A 19,408-nucleotide genomic window follows, 5' to 3' on the forward strand; every position below is an offset into this window, starting at 1 on the left:
TGGGCTGCACCTGCTGCCACACGGCAAAGCTCAAACTTGGCCCCAGTTTCCCCGCATCCACCCCAGCCGCTGGGCATCCTCGGAGTGGTTCCCACACCCAACTTGGTAGGAATTAACTAACCCCTAAGGCAGGCAGGAGGCAGCGGCCACAGGGCCAGCAGGGCACCACCCAGGGCTCTGGAAGATGAGACCACCCGTGGGGTCCTGAGTCAGAGACACAGGAGAGTGAGAGGAGGGTTGGCAGCACCAGATGGTCATAGCCCAGGCCAGAGGCTCCCAAACATGTCTGACCAGGACCTGTGGTAAGAAGTAGACTTAATGCCGCCACCCAGACTCTGTGCACATGCGTGCGTGTGTGCATGTGAGTGTGAAATCCCGTCCTCCTGCCTTGCCTTGCTTCCCTCCCCATCCTTCCATGCTCCCTGGCTTCTGCCTAAGACTCAGCATGAGAACACGTGCTTCCGGGGGGCACAAGGCCCTGGAAGGTGGCCCCACTGCTGGGCAGCCCTGTGTCCCCGCCAGGCCCTGGCTGCCCTCACCTTGTTGTCATCCTCCCGCTCGCAGGCCATGTGCAGAGCCGTCCTGCCCCCCTCCTCGGGGAGGGGCGTGTTCATGCTGTAGTAGGCTTGGGGAGGGCCTGGCTCGTTGCTGAGCTTCAGACTTGAGGGCAGCAGATCCAGCTGTGTAAAACGGAGGGCTCCGCCAGCGCCCACGAACCTGCCGTGTGCCCACAGGAAGCAAGGGAGCTTCCTCCCCACACTGCGGGTCTGGAGTCTCACCCTGCGAAACCCTCTTGAAGCCAGATGCCTGACTTTCTTCGAGCCTGTCCCCTGCATGCCTGTCCCTGAGATACCCCAACATCCACAGGGGTCAGAGCCATTCTGTGCCCTCCCCTCCCGGGTCCCCCACGCGGTGAGCTGCGCACACCCACATCTAGCATGTATGTGTTCTCAATAGCTTCTGCTGTGTGCCGGCAACTGGACAAGGCTCTGGAGCACAAAAAGGAAAGCCTCACAGCTCCTAACCTCAAGGGGCTCAACTCCTTGTACAGGAAGACATGGCCTCATGGCCCATGACTGGTGGTCTTTTGCAGCTTGGTAGGGCCTGGTGGGACAAGCTGGCTTTGGCCTGCCTTTGGAGGAGGCCCTGAGGACATGGAACTGGCCTCTGTCTGCAATTATGAACCTTCCAAAAGGCATGAGATGGCGTTATATGCAAAAGGTCCTCATGGGGACCACCATGCTCTGTGGACTGCCTAAAGAATCAAGTCCTTAACTCATTCCAATCGCCCATTTTTGCCTCTTGATACCAGAACAAGCTCACTGACTAAGGCTCTCATCTGGACGGGTTGTTTCTACGCAGGATCTCCACCGCCTGGGCCCCAAGCCAGGAGACCCATCATGCTTGGCGAGCACAGACTAGGCATAGTGTGTGAATCCATCCAGGCACACCTGGCCAAGGCCCCGTACCCCGGCCGCAGGTCGCGAGGCACACACCTTGCCAGACTTGTAAGTGCTGTCCTTGTCAGATGCCTTGGCGTCCACATCGGTGATGGCATGCAGCAGCAGCTCCACGATCTGTACCCCCTCCTCCCCAGGAAGGGCGGCAGCGATGTGGAGTGGTGTCAGGGTGCCCAGCTGCAGAGGAAACACCGGGATGGGCGGCAAGGCACATACTCATGGGGAGAGACAGGTGAGGTACCTGGGGGGCCCAAATGCCAGGGACATGGCTGAGACTCCGAGGGCACCATTCTCAGCCTCACCTGCCCCACAACGTGCAGGACACTGGTCCCTGAAGGCAGCAGGGAAAAGCTCCCAACATGCTAAGCAAGCCACATGTGTTGCTTCCAACGCCTAATACGCCTCTCTCTGCCAGGGCTGCAGGCAGGAAGGCCCACCCTGAACCAGTGTGATTTTAAGCCATTGTCCACACTCTCCTCTGAGAAAAGCCCCTCCCTGCGCTGCCAGGCCCACCACATTAACGGCCGTGCAGCTCCTGAGTGACCTCCTGACTCCAGCCCCTGACCTGTCCATTCTCCACGCACAGTGTCCCCAGCCATCAGCTGACAGCATCCATAGAGGCCACTGCTGTGCGGCAGCGACAGAGGTGTTCGTAGAGGCCCTGGCCTCTAGAGGCAGCTCTGCCGTCCCAAGGGAGAGCGTGGCTGGGAATGGACAGTGGGCTTTGGGTCAAGGGATGCTCCCCAGTCCCTTGAAGACCAGCCTCGCTCAAACAGGAAAGAGAAAAGAACCCAGGAGGGACCCCTGAGGGGGAGACAGGTGAGCCTGGATGGTGGGAAGAGTCACCAGCATGAGGACCTGCCAGAGGAACTTGGGGAGAGCAGCTGGGTGTGCCCATGCATGCCCATCCACCAGTGACCCAGGGAGATGGCCGGGGCATCTGAGGCAGAGGGCAGGGTAGGTTCCAGGCAGCTGCTGACTCCCAGGAACAACAGGACTCTCCCAGTTTGACAGCAGCCCCTGGGACCCCCACACAGCCCAATACCCACAGCCTCAAGCATGACCAGGGCCAGCAGCATCCACAGCCAGCAGAGGCATGTGGCGAGAGGAGAGAAAGGGAATACAATGCAGGCATCGCCTGACGCTGGGGAGGCCGGTGCTGCAGTCGACAATTTACTGACCTCAGAGGGATGCAGACCTAAGCAGGCAAGGGGAGAATGGGCAGCCCACTGCTCCATTGTAACTGCAGCCCAGGCCACCAGGAGGCGCATGGGGCCGTGGATCCACGACAGTCAGCCGGAGGCCACACCCTCCTTACATGTCACGTCACCCCTAAAACAGCAGCAGCAACAGCAACAACTGAGCTAGTAACAGAACCAACCCAGCTGAGGGGTGAACCGGGAAATGATTAAGCTGAGGAAATTCCCCAAAACAGCAGAAGCACAAAGACATAGAAAACACTCCAAAACAACATCGGGGACGTGAGAGAGCGAGCTGGAGTTCTAACATCTCGCAGCTAGGAGCTCCAGGACAGCAGGGAGGGCACAATGGAGAGAAATACTAGACAAATAATGCGAGAAAACTTCACAGACCCACAGCTCTGACCCAGTGCTAAGGTGACTTGAGGAGGAAGAGAATTAACCCTTACAAAGACACAGGAGTCAGCGGGGCATCCCACTTCTCATTAAGTCCCACGAGTTCCGGAAGGGCAGAAGACAGTGAGGCAGGACCTTCAAAGGTCTAAGGGAAATCGGGTCCTTGTGGATGGAACAGTTGTTTTACACCTATTTCTAACAGGTGCTTGAAGCTGGCTCGGTTGTCCCATATAACTGATGTTTTTGGTTCCTTTGAATAAACAGTGAAATTGACCCTCCCAATCGGAAAACTTGGGAAAGTTAAATTTGTTTTATCTGAGCTCCTTTCTCAGGAAATTGACCCTCAGACCTCCCAGATAGTATCAAGGAGCTGAGACTCACCAGATCACAGCATCTGGAGAGTGAGATTGCAAATGCCTCACCCTTCATGACTGCCTGATCTGCCACCTGCTTCCTGCTGGCCAACTCCTCTTCCTCACTCTCCCTAATTCATGTTTTCCCACGCATGGTTACATTTCCTCCCAGCAATATAAACCCCTAATTTTAGTGGGCTGTGTATGTAGATGGATTTGAGACTGATCTCCCATCTCCTTGGTTGCAGCACCCTATTAAAGCCTTCTTCCCTGGCAATACTCGTCTCAGTGATTGGCTTTCTGTGTGGCAAGCAGCAGCACCTCAACCAAACTCCTGCTGTTTCAGTAACATGTTTTGGTTCCCTGACCGGGAATGCATTGCTCATGGCTCAGCTGCTATGGGCCAAGAATTTCAGAAGCGCCCCCCACCCCCTCAAGCAGCTGCCTGACCCTTTTTTGCTGGAGATAGATTTTGGTCTCTCTCTTTGGTCACAGCACTGCCAGCTCCAACAGTGTTCCTGATTGCCCAGAAAGAACAGACTTCGAAATGTGACATTTGTGTCTGAGTGGATGACTGTCTTTTGTGGGCACCAGACAGCAGGATGTGCTCCCCTCAATTTGGGGATATTCCAAAAGAATTCCATTTTCAGGTTGAACAGGCCTGACAGAAAGTAAGCACCCCAGCTGTTTCAGTTGGGACACAGTTGGGGCTTGTTTGTTGCTCCAGCAGTTGGATTGTGTTTTGGTAACTGTTTGTATCCATATAGTCATGGGAAATCGGAATACACTGATCATCTTCTTGGCCCTGATATTCTTTGGAATCTAGAGAAGTTTGACCTCTCCATGGGCCTCATTTGACATGTGAATGGGAAAGTGGGATGGAGTTCCCTGTATCCAGGAGTTTAGGTTGCTGTTCTAAGCAGGGTTAAGCCTGGTTAATAGGTGATGTTGTTGTGCGGTGCTGTTTGGCCCCAGTGTTCTTTGAAGTCTGGGGAGGTTTGGCCTTTAAAACTCAAACCCATATGGAAACTGCTTTACCCCAAAATTTGGTTCACAGCCTTCACTGGATTACCTATTAGGGCAAACAAAGTTTAGCCATGTGAACATGTTTGTTAACTGATGAGTTTGTATTGCTACCTCATGGCTAGAGTTAAAGGTAAAAGCCATTGGATCTTTGTATGTATGCATATATATGTGTTTAGATGTGTTTATGTTGTATATTTGTTATGTTGTATGTTGTGTCTACAAAATTGGCTTATAAATAACTGTGCTCATAAATTAAGTACAGGAGTCTAAACAATTTTCAAGTTCAGATGACTTAAGGAAATCTTTAATAAGCAAACTGGCTTTAACATTATGTTAAGATATAAATACAAGTGTCTTTGAAATTGTCAGCATCTATTTTTATCCGGGTTTTTTTTTTTTTATTTGCGACAGAGTTTTGCACTTGTTGCCCATGCTGGAGTGCAATGGCATGATCTCAGTTCACCGCAACCTCTGCCTCCTGGGTTCAAGCAGTTCTCCTGCCTCAGCCACCTGAGTAGCTGGGATTACAGGAATACACCACCACACCTGGCTAATTTTGTATTTTTAGTAGAGACAGAGTTTCTCCATGTTGGTCAGTCTGGTCTTAAACTCCTGACCTCAGGTGATCTGCCTGCCTCGGCCTCCTCCTAAAGTGTCTGGATTACAGGCGTGAGCCACTGTGCCTGGCCTTTTATTCGGGTTTTATATTTCTCTCTGCTACATATTTTGAGGTTCTAGGGTTTGGCAGAGGAGGTTATAAAACTATAAATCCAGCCAAAACAAAATGATCCTTGTGTAACTTTTTTGACAAACAAGAATTTAGTACATGTAAATGAGATAAATGGTTGTAGTGAATCCTTTTTGTAATTTAAAATCTTAGTCATTTTTCTTTCTTCTTTTTCTTTTTTGTTGAGACAGAGTCTCGCACTGTTGCCCAGGCTGGAGTGCAAAGGCGCAATCACCACTCACTGCAAGCTCTGCCTCCCAGGTTCAAGTTATTCTCCTGCCTCAGCCTCCCGAGTAGCTGGGAGTACAGGCACCTGCCACCATGCCCACCTAAATTTTTTGTAGTTTTAGTAGAGATGGGGTTTCACCATGTTAGCCAGGATGGTCTTGATCGCCTGACCTCATGATATGCCCGCCTTGGCCTCCCAAAGTGCTGGGATTACAGGCGTGAGCCACCTCACCCGGCCCCATCTTAGTCATTTTTGATGCTCGTTGGATATCTGGGTCATTTCCAGTTAAGAGTTATGATATGGGGAAACATTTTTTTTTTAATTGTGGAATGTACTCATCTATAAAATCTTACTATCTCTGGGAAATTAGCATCCTTAAAATTCTCAGTATTTCTTGCTTCCTAGTTTTTCACTAAAATTTAAGGTTACTAAAAATAAAAATTGTAGTTAAAGTACAGTTCTGTAGATACAATGTGCCAAAGAAGATGTGTCCTTATTGAAAAAAACAATACTTTCATCTAATTCAAAAGTTACCTAGGCCAGGAATGGTAGCTCATGCCTGTAATCCCAGCACTTTGGGAAGCCAAGGCAGGATGACTGCTTGAGCTCAGGAATTTGAAACCAGCCTGGGTAACACAGCGAGACCTTGTCACTACTAAAAATTAAAATTAAAAAAATTATCCAGGTGTGGTGGCATGCACCTGTAGTTCCAGCTACTCAGGAGGCTGAGGTGGGAGGATCACTTGAGCCCAGGAGGTTGAAATTGCAGCGAGCTATGATCGTGCCCCTGCACTCCAGCCTGGGTGACAGAGTGAGACCCTGCCTCAAAAAGAAAAGGAAAAGGAAAAGGAAAAAGAGAAAGGAAGGAAGGAAGGAAGGAAGGAAGGAAGGAAGGAAGGAAGGAAGGAAGGCAGGAAGGAAGGAAGGAAGGAAGGAAGGAAGGAAGGAAGGAAGGAAGGAAGGAAAAAAAGTTACCTAAAGGTTGATTCAAATTATGGACTTGAAAATATTATTTATGAAACAAGGTATTAATATAAAGGAACGAGTAAGGAAGGCAAAGAGATGTGAAAAAAATTATGGATATTAAGATGTATTTTCATTAAGGAAGGTTATAAAGGGAATAATTTTGAGAAACAATCTCATACGGTAAATTTTTGTCCTAAGATAAAATGAGTATTTTAAAAATTGTTATTTAAAAAAGAAAAAAATAATCTAAGACAAAACAGAAAGTCCAAGTATGTCAAATATGGTCTGTGTAAGGCATATGTAGTTTTTTTTCTGTTTTTCTCTGTGTGTCTACCTTCATGTATATACAGACAAAATAGAAAGTTGAAAAAATTTAGATAATATTCTTTAAAACTTGATAGAAAACTGGCTAAATCTGGCTAATTAGCATTGGTCACAGTTAAAGCTCCTAGTCTTAATGAAGGTAAATTTAAAAATACTATTAAAAAATGCATTGGCAGTTTGGCAATTTTTTAATATAGTTAAGGATGAAGCCAGATTTAGCATAGAGCCAAATTTCACATCCATGCTTGCATTGCTTTGGCTCGCACTGTATTTGCTCTTCTGCATAGGTAGTACTAGCACTAAAAGAGTTACTGGCCACATGACTCAAGCAAATTTCTTTTTTTTTTTTTTTTTTTTTTTTTGAGACAGAGTCTCGCTCTGTTGCCCAGGCTGGAGTGCAGTGGCCGGATCTCAGCTCACTGCAAGCTCTGACTCCCGGGTTTACGCCATTCTCCTGCCTCAGCCTCCCGAGTAGCTGGGACTACAGGCGCCCGCCACCTCGCCCGGCTAGTTTTTTGTATTTTTTAGTAGAGATGGGGTTTCACCATATTAGCCAGGATGGTCTCGATCTCCTGACCTCGTGATCCACCCATCTCGGCCTCCCAAAGTGCTGGGATTACAGGCTTGAGCCACCGCGCCCGGCCTAGCAAATTTCTTAGGTACACAAAATGTATAGTGGTGTTGGTGGCCTTAAAGATATTAATTTGTATACCAAGTGTGAGATACTCATCATACTTTTTTAGGCTCTCAGGAACATTGAAGTCTCTAAGGTAAACTCAGTAGGAGAAAAATTGGGTGTTGGTTTCCCATTTGTTTTTGCTTTTATATTTCACTGATTTGTTGTTTGTTCTCCTTTGGGTTTTACTTATATATCTATATATATAAAACCACTGATATTTTCTAGCTTCTAATGGAAGGCCTGTATTTGGTTCTATAAATACTCACTTTGTTTCCTATGCATTTCCAATAGTTCGTCATTTGCTCTGTTTATCCAAAGTTCCTAAGCTACCTTTATTTATCAAGCCTCCAAAAAATGATAGCGCACACCAGCCATTTAAAACTGGATTGGTTTTTCTCACCTCTGACGATCTAGAGAGCTGTAAAAGCATTAAGGTTCCTGACAATAAATAAAAGATGCATTTTTACAAGTTCTGAAAAGAAATAGTACATTACTTATTTTCTTACTTGGAAAAGTAGGTGAGAGTAGCAATGTTCACATGATGTTTACTTCCAAGGTAATTCTATTCAATCAATAATCTGAGTTGGTTTCACAGCCTTTCCTTTAGGTAATGAGGATAAACTGTGATATGGGGACAAAGTTTTAGTGTTCGGGAAAGATTGGCCTTGTCCTTAAAACTGTATTGACTGGGATTTCTCTCAAATTACTTAGTTGTCTTTACAGTTACTAAAATTAAGTGACATTCACTTGGATTAGTTTTTTTTTTTTTTTTTTTTTTGAGATGGAGTCTCGCTTTTTCGCCCAGGCTGGAGTGCAGTGGCGCAGTCTTGGCTCACTGCAAGCTCCACCTCCTGGGTTCACACCATTCTCCTGCCTCAGCCTCCCAAGTAGCTGGGACTACAGGCACCCACCACCATGCCTGGCTATTTTTTTTTGTATCTTTTTTAGTAGAGACGGGGTTTCACTGTGTTAGCCAGGATGGTCTCGATCTCCTGACCTCGTGATCTGCCCGTCTCAGCCTCCCAAAGTGCTGGGATTACAGGCTTGAGCCACCGCGCCCAGCCGAGATGGGGTTTCCCTGTGTTAGCCAGGATGGTCTCTATCTCCTGACCTCGTGATCCGCCCACCTCGGCCTCCCCAAGTGCTGGGATTACAGGCAATAATAAAATATTTTTGTTTCTCTTTTGAGTAAACTGCAGGGAAAAAAAGGAGAGAGAGGTTCAGCTGGCCTCATGTTGTCTTTATTAGGTCTTATTGTTTGGGAAACTGATTCTCCTGTCAAAGAGTAAAGGTTTTTGTGGGGTTTTTTTTTTGAAATATTTGAATTATTTTGGCTCAAGGATTGGCAATTGTATAGTGACCTGTGATCCTGTTCTATAATATCAAGTGTCTTTAACCTTTGATATATGACAAACTCCAAAATCAAAATTTCAAGTTTTAAATTCAGTCTTCTTTACCTCAAACTACCTTTTTGGGGGCCATTGGGTCCCCAAAGTCCAAGAGAGACATAGTAGGCTTATTTGGTATGTTAGAATTTTACAGAAAGCATCGTCAAATGCAAAGTGGTGTTTAACTTTCTCTAGGTTACATGTATATAGATACGTTGTTCATATGTGTTCCAGGATTGCACGACATTCCTGAAATTCTCATCTCTCCTAATATGTGTTGCCATTGGTTATAATTATTGTTAAATTGTCTGATACAGAAATAACAAAATTTCCTTGTCAGCTGTGTCTTTACAGCTGTCCTAAGACTTTTGTCATCTACAATTATTGTTTTGCTTTGATTCTTTTCACAAAGTGACTTATAATCAGCTACCATCCAGGGCTTGCTTCTTTGGGTGGAGTTCATGGAAAGGACTATTGAATGCACATTTCTGTTAACTTTGGAGATTGTGCCATTGGATCAGGAAGAAACTTCCAGGGCTCTAAAAAGCTGGTGTTAACCCGTTATGACGGCTAACCCAGCATGAAGCATAGCAAGAAGTGACTGCATGGACCGAAGTAGTGGAGGACTGAAACCTTTTTTATGGTTTTTTGAAACACTGCTGGTTCTTTTTGTTTCATCTTTTGGAGTCTGGAAAGCTTTTTTCTTCTGAGCTGCTTATATCCATTAACAATAGAGTATACTCTTGCAAACAGAATTTGAAGCTTTTTTCTGTGTCTGCCTGACTTCTCCAGAATTTGGAGACTATGCAAATATTTTTAATTCATGGCAATGTATTTGTTTGCATGCATTTATTAGGAATCTGCTTTCTTTTATAACGGGACACAGTTGGAGGAACTGGTTATTCTCCCAGGGCTTTGACTAGAATGGCACATTTTCAGAATAAGCAGATTGCTTTGAGAAATTGAGATTGACTTTATAGAGCCAATGAGAACCTCTTAGAATAACTGGCCTCATACCTTGTCTATGCAGTTCCTTTGCATGCTTCCTGGCCTGCGGTCGTTTCTGTCAGGCCTAGGAGCCTCAAGTTGTTTGGGACCTTGAGAAGAGTGTTCTCCCAATGCACACAGGGATCTGAAGGCGCAGATGGATCCTTGGCTTGGCTTGAGAGGCCTTTGAGGTGGAGTCTGAGATTCCTTGTGAAAGGTTCTAGCAAAGCCAACTTAGGAGAGCCTGGATGGACAATGATTCTTGGCCAGGCACAGTGGCTCATACCTCTAACCCTAGCACTTTGGGAGGCCAAGGTGGGAGGACTGCTTGAGTCCAGGAGTTTGAGACCAGCCTGGGCAAAATAGTGAGACTCTATCTTTACAAAAAATTTTAAAAATTAGCCAGGCCTGGTGATACATGCCTGTAGTCCAGCTACTCTGGAGGCTGAAGTAGGAGGATCACTTGTGCCTAGAAGGTTGAGGCTGCAGTGAGCCATGATTATGTCACTGCACTGCAGCCTACATGACAGAGTGGGACCCTGTCTCAAAAGAAAAAAAAGACAATAATTCTTCCTGTACTTTGTGTGAGTAATCAGGCCACTGAAGCTTATTTTGCAGGTAGGTTGGTCTTGCTGTGATTTGCCTTTGGTGGAAGTGGGGGACTGGAAAGAGAAAGATTGTGTTTTAGAAAAAACTCTAGTATCAGATTAACCTTTGATTCTTGGGTGGCCGCAGGGTTACCCATGGTGTGGAGCTGCCCACAATGCCCCTCCTCAGCATGAAGCAGCCAGACGGATCCATGGCCTGATTCCTCATGACTGAGGAATTGACAAATGGGGGAAGCGTGTTGCAACTGGCCTAGTAGTCCCTTAGAATGGATGTCTATGGTTTCTTTTAAATAAACAAAGAAATTGACCCTTCCATTCTTTAAAACTTGAGAAAGTTACATTTGTCTTATCTGAGATCCTTCCTCAGGAAACCAACCAGCAGGCCTTCTAAATAGTGTCAAGGAACAGAGACTCACTAGATCACGGCATCTGGACCATGAGACCCGAGACCTCTCATCCATTATGACTGCCTCTGGGAGCACCAGCTTCCTGTTGACCAATTCTTTTTCCTTAGCCCTCCTAATTCCTGCTTTTCCACACATGGTTACATTTCTTCCCTGCTATGTAAACCCCCAATTTTAGTCTGTTGAGGACACGGATTTGAGAACGATCTCCTGTTCTCCCTAGTGCAGCACCCGATTAAAGCCTTCTTCCCCGGCAGTGCCCATCATCTCACTGATTGGCTTTCTGTGTGGTAAGCAGCAGGATCTAGACTGAACCCCTGGCGTTTTGGTGACATGTTCATTTCCGAACCCACTCAAATATTTTAATTTCTAAAAAACTTTCTATTTGAAAGATAAATGTGTAAATAATACATTCCTGATCAGCTATGAACAAATGAGTCAGTGAAGGATGCCCATGCCCAGTTTAAAGGTTGTGACCTTAATCAGTTTCAAAAATGGAGTCCGATCAGTAAACCTAAAAAGTTATGAAATTATCCTGAGTCTTAAACCAAAAATTCTATTTTCTGTGTAACCTTACACTTGGAAGACAAGTTTAATTTCTTCCAAGGCTGGGCACTAAGGGTCCTGGACAGTGAGACCCACCTGCCCTCAAACACTCGATGCCGCCTGAGTGACAACTGGCAAGGCTGGTGGCCAGAGAGAGCCGTCAGCTCTCACCCCATCAACACCCTGTGAATAAGGTAAAGTGCTGAAACGATGGATGATGGACGAGTGTTTACACAACTGAAGAAGAAAAAATCTACAAGTAAATTTCACAGCCAAGTGGACAGACCCCCATCATGTGTCGGCATAATGGGCCCCCTATTCTGGGGGCACCCAAAGGTGGCCCTGGTGCCAGTTCGTGATCCATCTGGAATCTTCACAGCCACTGTGGACAGCAGTCGTTTCTTGAGTGTGGATGGGTGGATGCACTGAATGGAAAATTGTGATGGGGTTAGTCTAGATTTAAAATTAGAGAAATGATTGTAGGGCCCTTCAAAATACAAAGAGAAAGAACGACAAGGGTTCAGGCAAAGGGATGAAACACAACAGATAACGTCATGTTAAAGTGAACAGGAAACGCCGCAGTGAGCCCACGCTTGCCGCCATACCTCCATCTCGCCCTGTCCCCTGTGCAGCCTAACGAGGCCCTCATGGACTGACGGAGCTGCGAGGGAAGCCTGGCCTCACCCCAGATGCCTCTGAGAGGAGGCGCAGTCACGGGCAGTGACTGATTCCATTCCAGAGCAGTGGAAATCCAGGAAGGAAGCCCTTCCAGTAGCTGTGCTGTGGGGAAGGCTGCGGGAATCTGGGGCCAGGCACCGGGATGCCCACTGCCCAGGGGGACAGGTGGGAAAAGGAGAATCGTTTGAAAGAGCAAAGCCCATAAAGCCCTGAGTCCCCAGTGAAACTCAGCAGAAACACTAAACTTTCTTCGAAGAACTAGCAGGCTAATTTATTCCAGAGCAAAATGCCCTGTGAAGCTGCTTGCTCACAGGTGCGCGTGGCCTCAGAGGGGGACGCCATCCTCTGGGAAAGGCACAGGCTCTGTCTCTTAGCAGGCACAGGACTCACACTTCTTAACAAAGAAAATATAAAATCAGATTCCCCTTCAAAGATTTTTTTCTCAGCTAAATATTTTGCCGGCTGGATCTGTTGTGGTAAGGATAAAATCTCAGCACCAAAACCCTTTGCCTCTGCTGCTGGTGTCCTTGTGATGCTGAGCCTGGGGTGAAAGGGGGCCCGCCTCCTCCTGAACACAAGTCTCCCCTTTCCAAGGGGACTTCAGGACGCGCTTCCCCTGAGTTTGCTTCAACACTGGGAAAACATTATACAGATCGCGAAATAGTCTAGAAACTAGCACAGCGTCCAAATCCGGTCTGGGGACATGGGAGAACAGCGGGCTGTGGGATCCCCCACTCCGGCGCGCCATCACCAACACAGCCCAGTGGTCGCCTGCAAGAGCCCACCCCGCTCTTCCGCGCCTAGGTGGAGCGAGGAGCTGCCCGGCCCATGCCCGAGAGTCTGAGCTCATCCCGGCGCCCGCCCGCAGAGGCTCCTACCTGCGGGGGAAAGCAGATGTCGGTCCTCGCCCCGTGCTCCAGCAGCAGCCTCACCCCATCCACGTCCCCGGCCTTCACCGCGAGGAACAGGACCTGCATGGGCACGCGGCACAAGTTGGGATCCGCGCCCCGGCGCAGCAGCAGCTTAATGGTCTGCCAGCGCTTCCTCCGCCTGAAAAAGAGGGCACACTTGTGGGCCCCTGGAGGGCAGGCACCTGCACTGCGCCCAGGACGGGGCTATGCCAGCAACGAGACTGGGCAGGGGCTTGTAGGGAGTATGTGTGTGCCGCAACCACACAATCACACACCCACCACACCACAGAGCGCACACCTACAACACACACATACACGGAGACACACAACTACACAAGCCACACCAGAGCGCACACCACACACACGGCACACACAGCACACCACACAGCACATTCACAGCACACAACCCCACACAGCACACAACCCCACACACAAGCCACACCAGAGCACACACACCACACAACCACACACAGCACACCACACACAAGCCACACCAGAGCACACACACCCCAGTATACACAGCACACACACACCAACCACACACAAGCCACACAGAGCACACACACCACAGTACACACACAGCACACCACACACTCAAACCACACACAACACACCACTCACACCACAAAGACACAAACACACAGGCACACACACCTCTGAGGGGTCACTGAGCAAAAGGCTGGCCAGCTCAGGGGGAAGCTGTGCCTCCGGAGGGTACTTGCGCCTCAGGAGAGGCTGGGGCCAGGTGGGTGGGGATTGTGCAGCCATGCAGGGCTGAGGGAGAAGCTCAAGGGGGGAGGAAGGGGCTGGGGCTAGGGGGCCCAGGTGGCAGCGGGAATGACTATGCGTGGAGGGCAGGTGTAGGACCCAGCCAAGCTCGCTGACCCTGCAGCAGGCACAGAATCATAGCTACGGGAACTAGACTGGCCTTGAGCAGCAGCCCCCAGCGTCCAGACCCCTATCCAGACCCTTACCACTCTGAAGCCCGCGGAACTGTGTTCACGTGGGTGCTGACTCTCCTTGTCTGTCACTACTAGGTAAAGCTCAAAAACTGTCAAAATGTGTCCAGAATGTATTCCTTCTGGTGGGTACTTGGTCCTGCTGACTTCAATAATGGAGACACAGACCTGCAGTGAGTGTTACAGCTCTTAAAGCTGGTGGGTCTGGAGTTTGTTCCTTCAGATGTGTCCAGTTTCTTCCTTCCCGTGAGTTCATGGTCTCACTGACTTCAACAATAAAGCCTAGACCTTCACAGCGAGTGTTATAGCTCTTAAAGGTGGTGCAGACCCAAACAAATTTATTGTTAAAAGAAAAAAGCTTCTGGCCGGGTGCACTGGCTCAAGCCTGTAATCCCAGCACTTTGGGAGGCCGAGGCGGGTGGATCACGAGGTCAGGAAATCGAGACCATCCTGGCTAATATGGTGAAACCCCGTCTCTACTAAAAATACAAAAAACTAGCCGGGTGTGGTGGCGGTGCCTGTAGTCCCAGCTACTTGGGAGGCTGAGGCGGGAGAATGGCGTGAACCTGGGAGGCAGAGTTTGCAGTGAGCCGAGATCACGCCCCTGCACTCCAGCCTGAGAGACACAGCGAGACTCCGTCTCAAAAAAAAAAAAAAAGCTTCCACAGCGGGCAACGTGACCTAAGGAGATTGCCGCTGCTGGCTGGGGAAAGGGCAAGGGGGGTGGACTGCCGCCAGCTTTTATTTGCTTATTTGGCCCTGCCCACATCCTGTTGATTGGTCCATTTTACAGAGCACTGATTGGTCCATTTCACAGAGTGCTGATTGGTGCATTTACAATCCTTTAGCTAGACACAGTGCTGATTGGTGCGATTTTACAGAGTGCTGATTGGCACGTTAGAATCCTTTAGCTAGACACAGAGCGCTGATTGGTGCATTTACAATCTTTTAGCTAGACACAAAAGTTCTCCAAGGCCCCACCCGATCCAGAAGCTCAGCTGGCTTCACCTCTCCATAACGCTCACCAACTTGTTAACCATAACAAACCCACTGCATGTTACCAATAAGTAATACTGTCACAAAAAGTTATTTTACAAAGCAAAACCAGTTAGGGAGAATGGTGGCACTGTTTTCCACCTTTGCTGGATTCCCCTATCTGCTCTGCTGCAGCCTTGGTGGAAGTGAGTGGAGACCCAGCTTCCCCCAGGTATGCAGCTGGATGAAGGAGTATTTGAGCAGCCTTTCTGATCATCATGATCTTCCTGTTTGAACTACATGAACCCAGGCTGGGGGCGGTGAGCTAGCTACCCGGTGGAGCTGGACACTCATCAACCAGCCTTCCACACCTGGTTGCACTGAAGCCCACGGGCCCACCTCTCACTGTCAATGGATCTTCATCCACCTGGCAATGGTTCAACATCAGAACTTGGCTGTGTGGCCAAGTTCTCCTATGCCATCTCACCCGAAAAACCTCTGAATACCCACGTCTCAAAGGAAGCTATGAAGGTCTTGGTGGTGGGTACAAGTGTCCAAAATTCTGCTCTTCACTTGAAAACGTAAATTTCACCAGCAACAAATAGTGTCATATGTTTTCTTTAAAGCGGCAGGCTGTGTTCAGGAGAATGAACAGCCACATACCAGTGGTCATTCTTCTGATCAAAAATGGGGCAGGAGGTTAAGGAAGACACCACATTCTACTTGCTACTCTGGCCCTGGGGGAAGCACTTCTTGCGGGGAAGCGCTTCTTGCACAGAAGCGGTGTGCCTTGGTCTATGGCAGATGCACATCGGTGTCCTTCCCGTGTTTTCTGATCCAGAATATTCGAGGGGTGTATACTCAAGGAGCAAGATTTAATGCAATTCGTCATTGTTTTTCTGCTTTGTCAAAGACATTCTTCAGTGAGACAGGCATCCCCCCAAGTGCACATCGCGGCGAAGGAATACCATGCCCCCATGCAGGCTGGGCACTACTGCCTTGCAGGCTGGGGGTTGGTGGTCTGCATTTCCCTGTCTTCATACCATCCACCAATGTCAACACAAGGAGAAGGCTAACAGAGTCTCAGGGTTATCAAGAGAATCGTTTTGACCCCACAGACTCCCTGAAAGGGTCTTGGACCCCCCAGGGGTGCATGGACCACATTTTGAGACACACTGGTATAGACAGGGTGGGCAGTAGGGGTGTGTGGGCTGCCCGGGCAGGTGTCACTCACATGCACCATGGCTAGGATAGGACCCCTGGACTGTGGCCCCCGATAAGGCTCCCACAGAGACACTTCAGGCCAGTGCCAAAGGCCAAAGCAGGGCTGGGGTGGCACTGAAAACAGCCCGTCACTGTGGCAACCCCACAGGCTCGGCCATGGCGTGGAGCCACCAACACAGGGATGCTCACACATTCAGACACACATCTCCGGACACAATGCCTCCCACTGGCACACGGAAGAGACATGGGTCTGCTGTGCATAGGATTCAGCCCTGATGGTGGCCCTCCACCCCTGCCCCCTGGCACCAGGACCTACTCGATCAGGGACAGCGCCATCCTCCGCATGGTCCCTTTGTCGAAGCTGCTGGTGCAGAGTGAGGGCGAGGCCATCTTCAGCAAGCTGTGGGACTGGGCGCTCCTCTCCAGCATGGCCTGTGAGAGCTCGATGGAGAAGTTGCACACACACACGTTGGACTCAAAGTTCGTCTCAGTGCTGCACAGAGTGCCCCGGTCTGTGTTTCCCAGCACGTCCTCGAGCCCACTTTCCACATGGCCAAGGCTGCCCTTCACCAACGGGGAGTCCCCCTTCAGAGAGCTGCTCCTGTGGTCCACGGACTCCCCAGGCTGCCCAATGTCCTGAGAGTGGCCAACCTCCTGGCTGCCCAAGATGTGTGGCAGTGGCGGTGGTGTTGGCGGTGGCCTCAGCTCACAGCTACCCTGGAAAGGCACGTTCACCTCACTGTCCAGAGACTCCAGGTTTGTGTCCATGAATGATGATGAAAGGACTGGAACAACTGGGAATTTTGGAGGTTCCTTTGGAAAGAACCAAAAAAGTGTCATTAGAAGAAACTGGAGTGACAACCTCATTCTAGGACCTTCTTCAGCAAGGACCAATGCCCATGGCCTAGAGCTGTCTTCAAAGCACCTAGGCTGAAAAGACCAGGGCAGCTTTTCCCAAACCCTCAAAGAGGGGAAAAACACCCTGTGAAGGTATCGCACAGAAGCCTGCACCTGACCAGGCCACACCCCAGGCTGCATGGCCCTATACATGGCTGCTGAGCTCACAAAATGTGGCCCGTCCACACCCAGGTGCTTAGGAGTGAAGGAGAGGTTGGAAAACGAAGGCAAATACCTTAATGATGCTGCTTATTGATCATACACCAACATGATTGGATTTTGAATACATTAGGCTAAATTAAATATATTATTAAAATTAATTTCACCTATTTTACTTTTTCATGTGGCTACCTCCCAAATTTCAATTACCCGTTTTATTTCTGTCACATGGCACTGCCCTTGATCTGCTTGTGTTTTGAGCCATGGTTCCCAAAGTGTGGCCCCTGGACCAGAGGCATCATTGAAACCAGCCCAAGAGTCCCACAGATAGTTGTTTTTGGATAAACATAGAAATCGACTCTTCTGTTAAAGCTTGAAACTCCGTATTTGTTTTATCTGAGTTCCTTCCTCAGGAAAGGACCTTCAGGAAGCATCAGAGAGCTGAAACCCACCAGATCACCACACCAGATGTCTCCTTGCCTTGTCCTAGTTCCTGTTTTCTTACACATTGTTACATTTCTCTCCTGCTACATAAACTCCCTGTGTTAGTCAGTCAGGGAGATGGACTTGAGACTGAGCTCCCATCTCCCTGGCTGCAGCACCCGATTAAAGCCTTCTTCCTTGGCAATACTTGGCATCTCAGTGATTGGCTTTCTATGCAGTGAGCAGCAGGACTGAGACTGAACCCCTGGTGTTTCAGTAACATTGGTACTGCCAGGAAACTGTTAGGCATGCAGATTCTCAGCCCCATCTTGGGGGCGTTGTCATGGATGCCCACTCTCCCTCCACAGCACCCCTTTCCTGCACAGTGCTGGCAGGGCAGGTCTCAGCGCCCCAGGCTGCTGTGCAAGTGATGCATAAAGAACACATCATCACTTGGCAACTGTGGTGGAGCTCAGGGTCCCTTAAGGGATACCCAGGCTCTATCTCTCTTGCCCACTCCCTGCCTTATCTTATAGCTCACCCTGTACAAGCCTGGTGCACACAGGAGGACGGAGGAGGCTCGGTGGACACTTAGAGAGACAGAGAAGACAACAGGGGACAGTTGGTGGTGCGGTGACCACCGGGGGCTGACCTGGGGCTCAGGCATGGTCTGTTCAGCAACATTGGGCTTGAAGGACTGGGCAGGGTAGTAGATGAGGAAACACATGCTGAGTGCCGTTAGACCCTCATCTGAGCACTTGTTCACGTCGGCCCCACAGTCCAGGAGAAGGTTGACAATGTCGTTGTGGCAGTGAGTCTGGAGGGAGATGAGGCGGGACTCAGGAGGATGCGCCTGGGAAGGGTCACTGGGCGTCTTGATGCCCTCATGAGGCCACCCCATGGCAGGGCAGGAACCGGTGCTCATTCGGGAGCTTAGCAAAGGGACAAGTGTGGGACAGAGGAATGGAATGGGCACTCTGCCCCAAACCCTTCTCCACAGGACCATAAGTGTCACACTCAGCTGAGGGGGTTTCTGTTGAACGGTGAGGCAGAGGTATGGACACATCAGTATCCCCATGTACCTCAGCTCTGTTCCTGCAGAGGGGGCCACAGAGGGCACAGAGGGCCACCCACATGTGTGACCCTTACAGCTAAGCTCCTGCGGGTACCAGCCAGGAGGGTGGGGGACTTACAGCAGCTGCAGCGAGCACAGTGTAGCCTTTTGCGTCCGCCACGTCGGCACTAGCAAAGTTGTCTTTCAGGATCCCACAAATCCAGTCGTGGTTCCCTTCCTCAGCCTTTAGGATCATCTCTGTGGAAAGCCGCTCTTTGGGCCCACAGAGTGCAAAGCCACTGCGCTTCCCCTCCAGGATGGCTCCCATGTTCCAGCTGGTGTGAGCCGGCTTGTTCCTGGCAACACAATAACTTTCAGTGGTCCTAGACCAGGTTCCGCACCTCCCACGAGAAAGGGTCCAGCTGGGCCACCTCCCTCCAATGCCTCCCCTTCTTGTGGCTCAGCTCCCCACTGTTCACTCCTCAGGCATCCTGAGTGCTGGCAGCTGCACCCCCAGCTGCTCATGATCCACTAGGTTGCACATGGCGGTGTGGACATGCCACCTGGACGTCAAGATGCTTGGGCTACATGTCTGTCCCAGCAGGAATGTGCTGGCTGCGAGTACACCCATGCATCTCTCATTCATCTGGGTCACTGGGTGTTTGCTAAGAAATGGGCTGTAACAGCAAAGGTGCTGGGTAGGAAGGAGGCCAACATACACGTGGGTCCAGTCTCAGTACCAACACCCACATTCCACCCTCTGCTCGTACACTTTTGTCTGAGTAGACAACACGCATATCTCATGGCTTACCACACAACACTGATGCCTCCTGGTG

At 49.5% G+C, this 19,408-nt stretch overlaps 1 protein-coding gene across 6 annotated transcripts in view; it reads right to left on the bottom strand.

The window, feature by feature from the left end:
• ANKMY1 (ankyrin repeat and MYND domain containing 1) overlaps positions 1-19,408 on the bottom strand; it is a 93,951-nt gene that overhangs the window by 49,364 nt on the left and 25,179 nt on the right. For all 6 annotated transcript variants that reach the window (XM_038001286.2, XM_007966890.3, XM_007966888.3 and 3 more), the window contains 6 exons: positions 18,712-18,928; positions 18,171-18,335; positions 16,356-16,852; positions 12,849-13,020; positions 1,497-1,637; positions 540-680 (listed from right to left, as the gene is read on the bottom strand). In XM_038001286.2, coding sequence (XP_037857214.2) covers positions 540-680; positions 1,497-1,637; positions 12,849-13,020; positions 16,356-16,852; positions 18,171-18,335; positions 18,712-18,928 — 1,333 coding nt within the window. The remainder of the gene's footprint in view (positions 1-539; positions 681-1,496; positions 1,638-12,848; positions 13,021-16,355; positions 16,853-18,170; positions 18,336-18,711; positions 18,929-19,408) is intronic.

The sequence above is a fragment of the Chlorocebus sabaeus genome, chromosome 10 (genome assembly GCF_047675955.1).
Source record: "Chlorocebus sabaeus isolate Y175 chromosome 10, mChlSab1.0.hap1, whole genome shotgun sequence".
Lineage (NCBI taxonomy): Eukaryota > Metazoa > Chordata > Mammalia > Primates > Cercopithecidae > Chlorocebus > Chlorocebus sabaeus.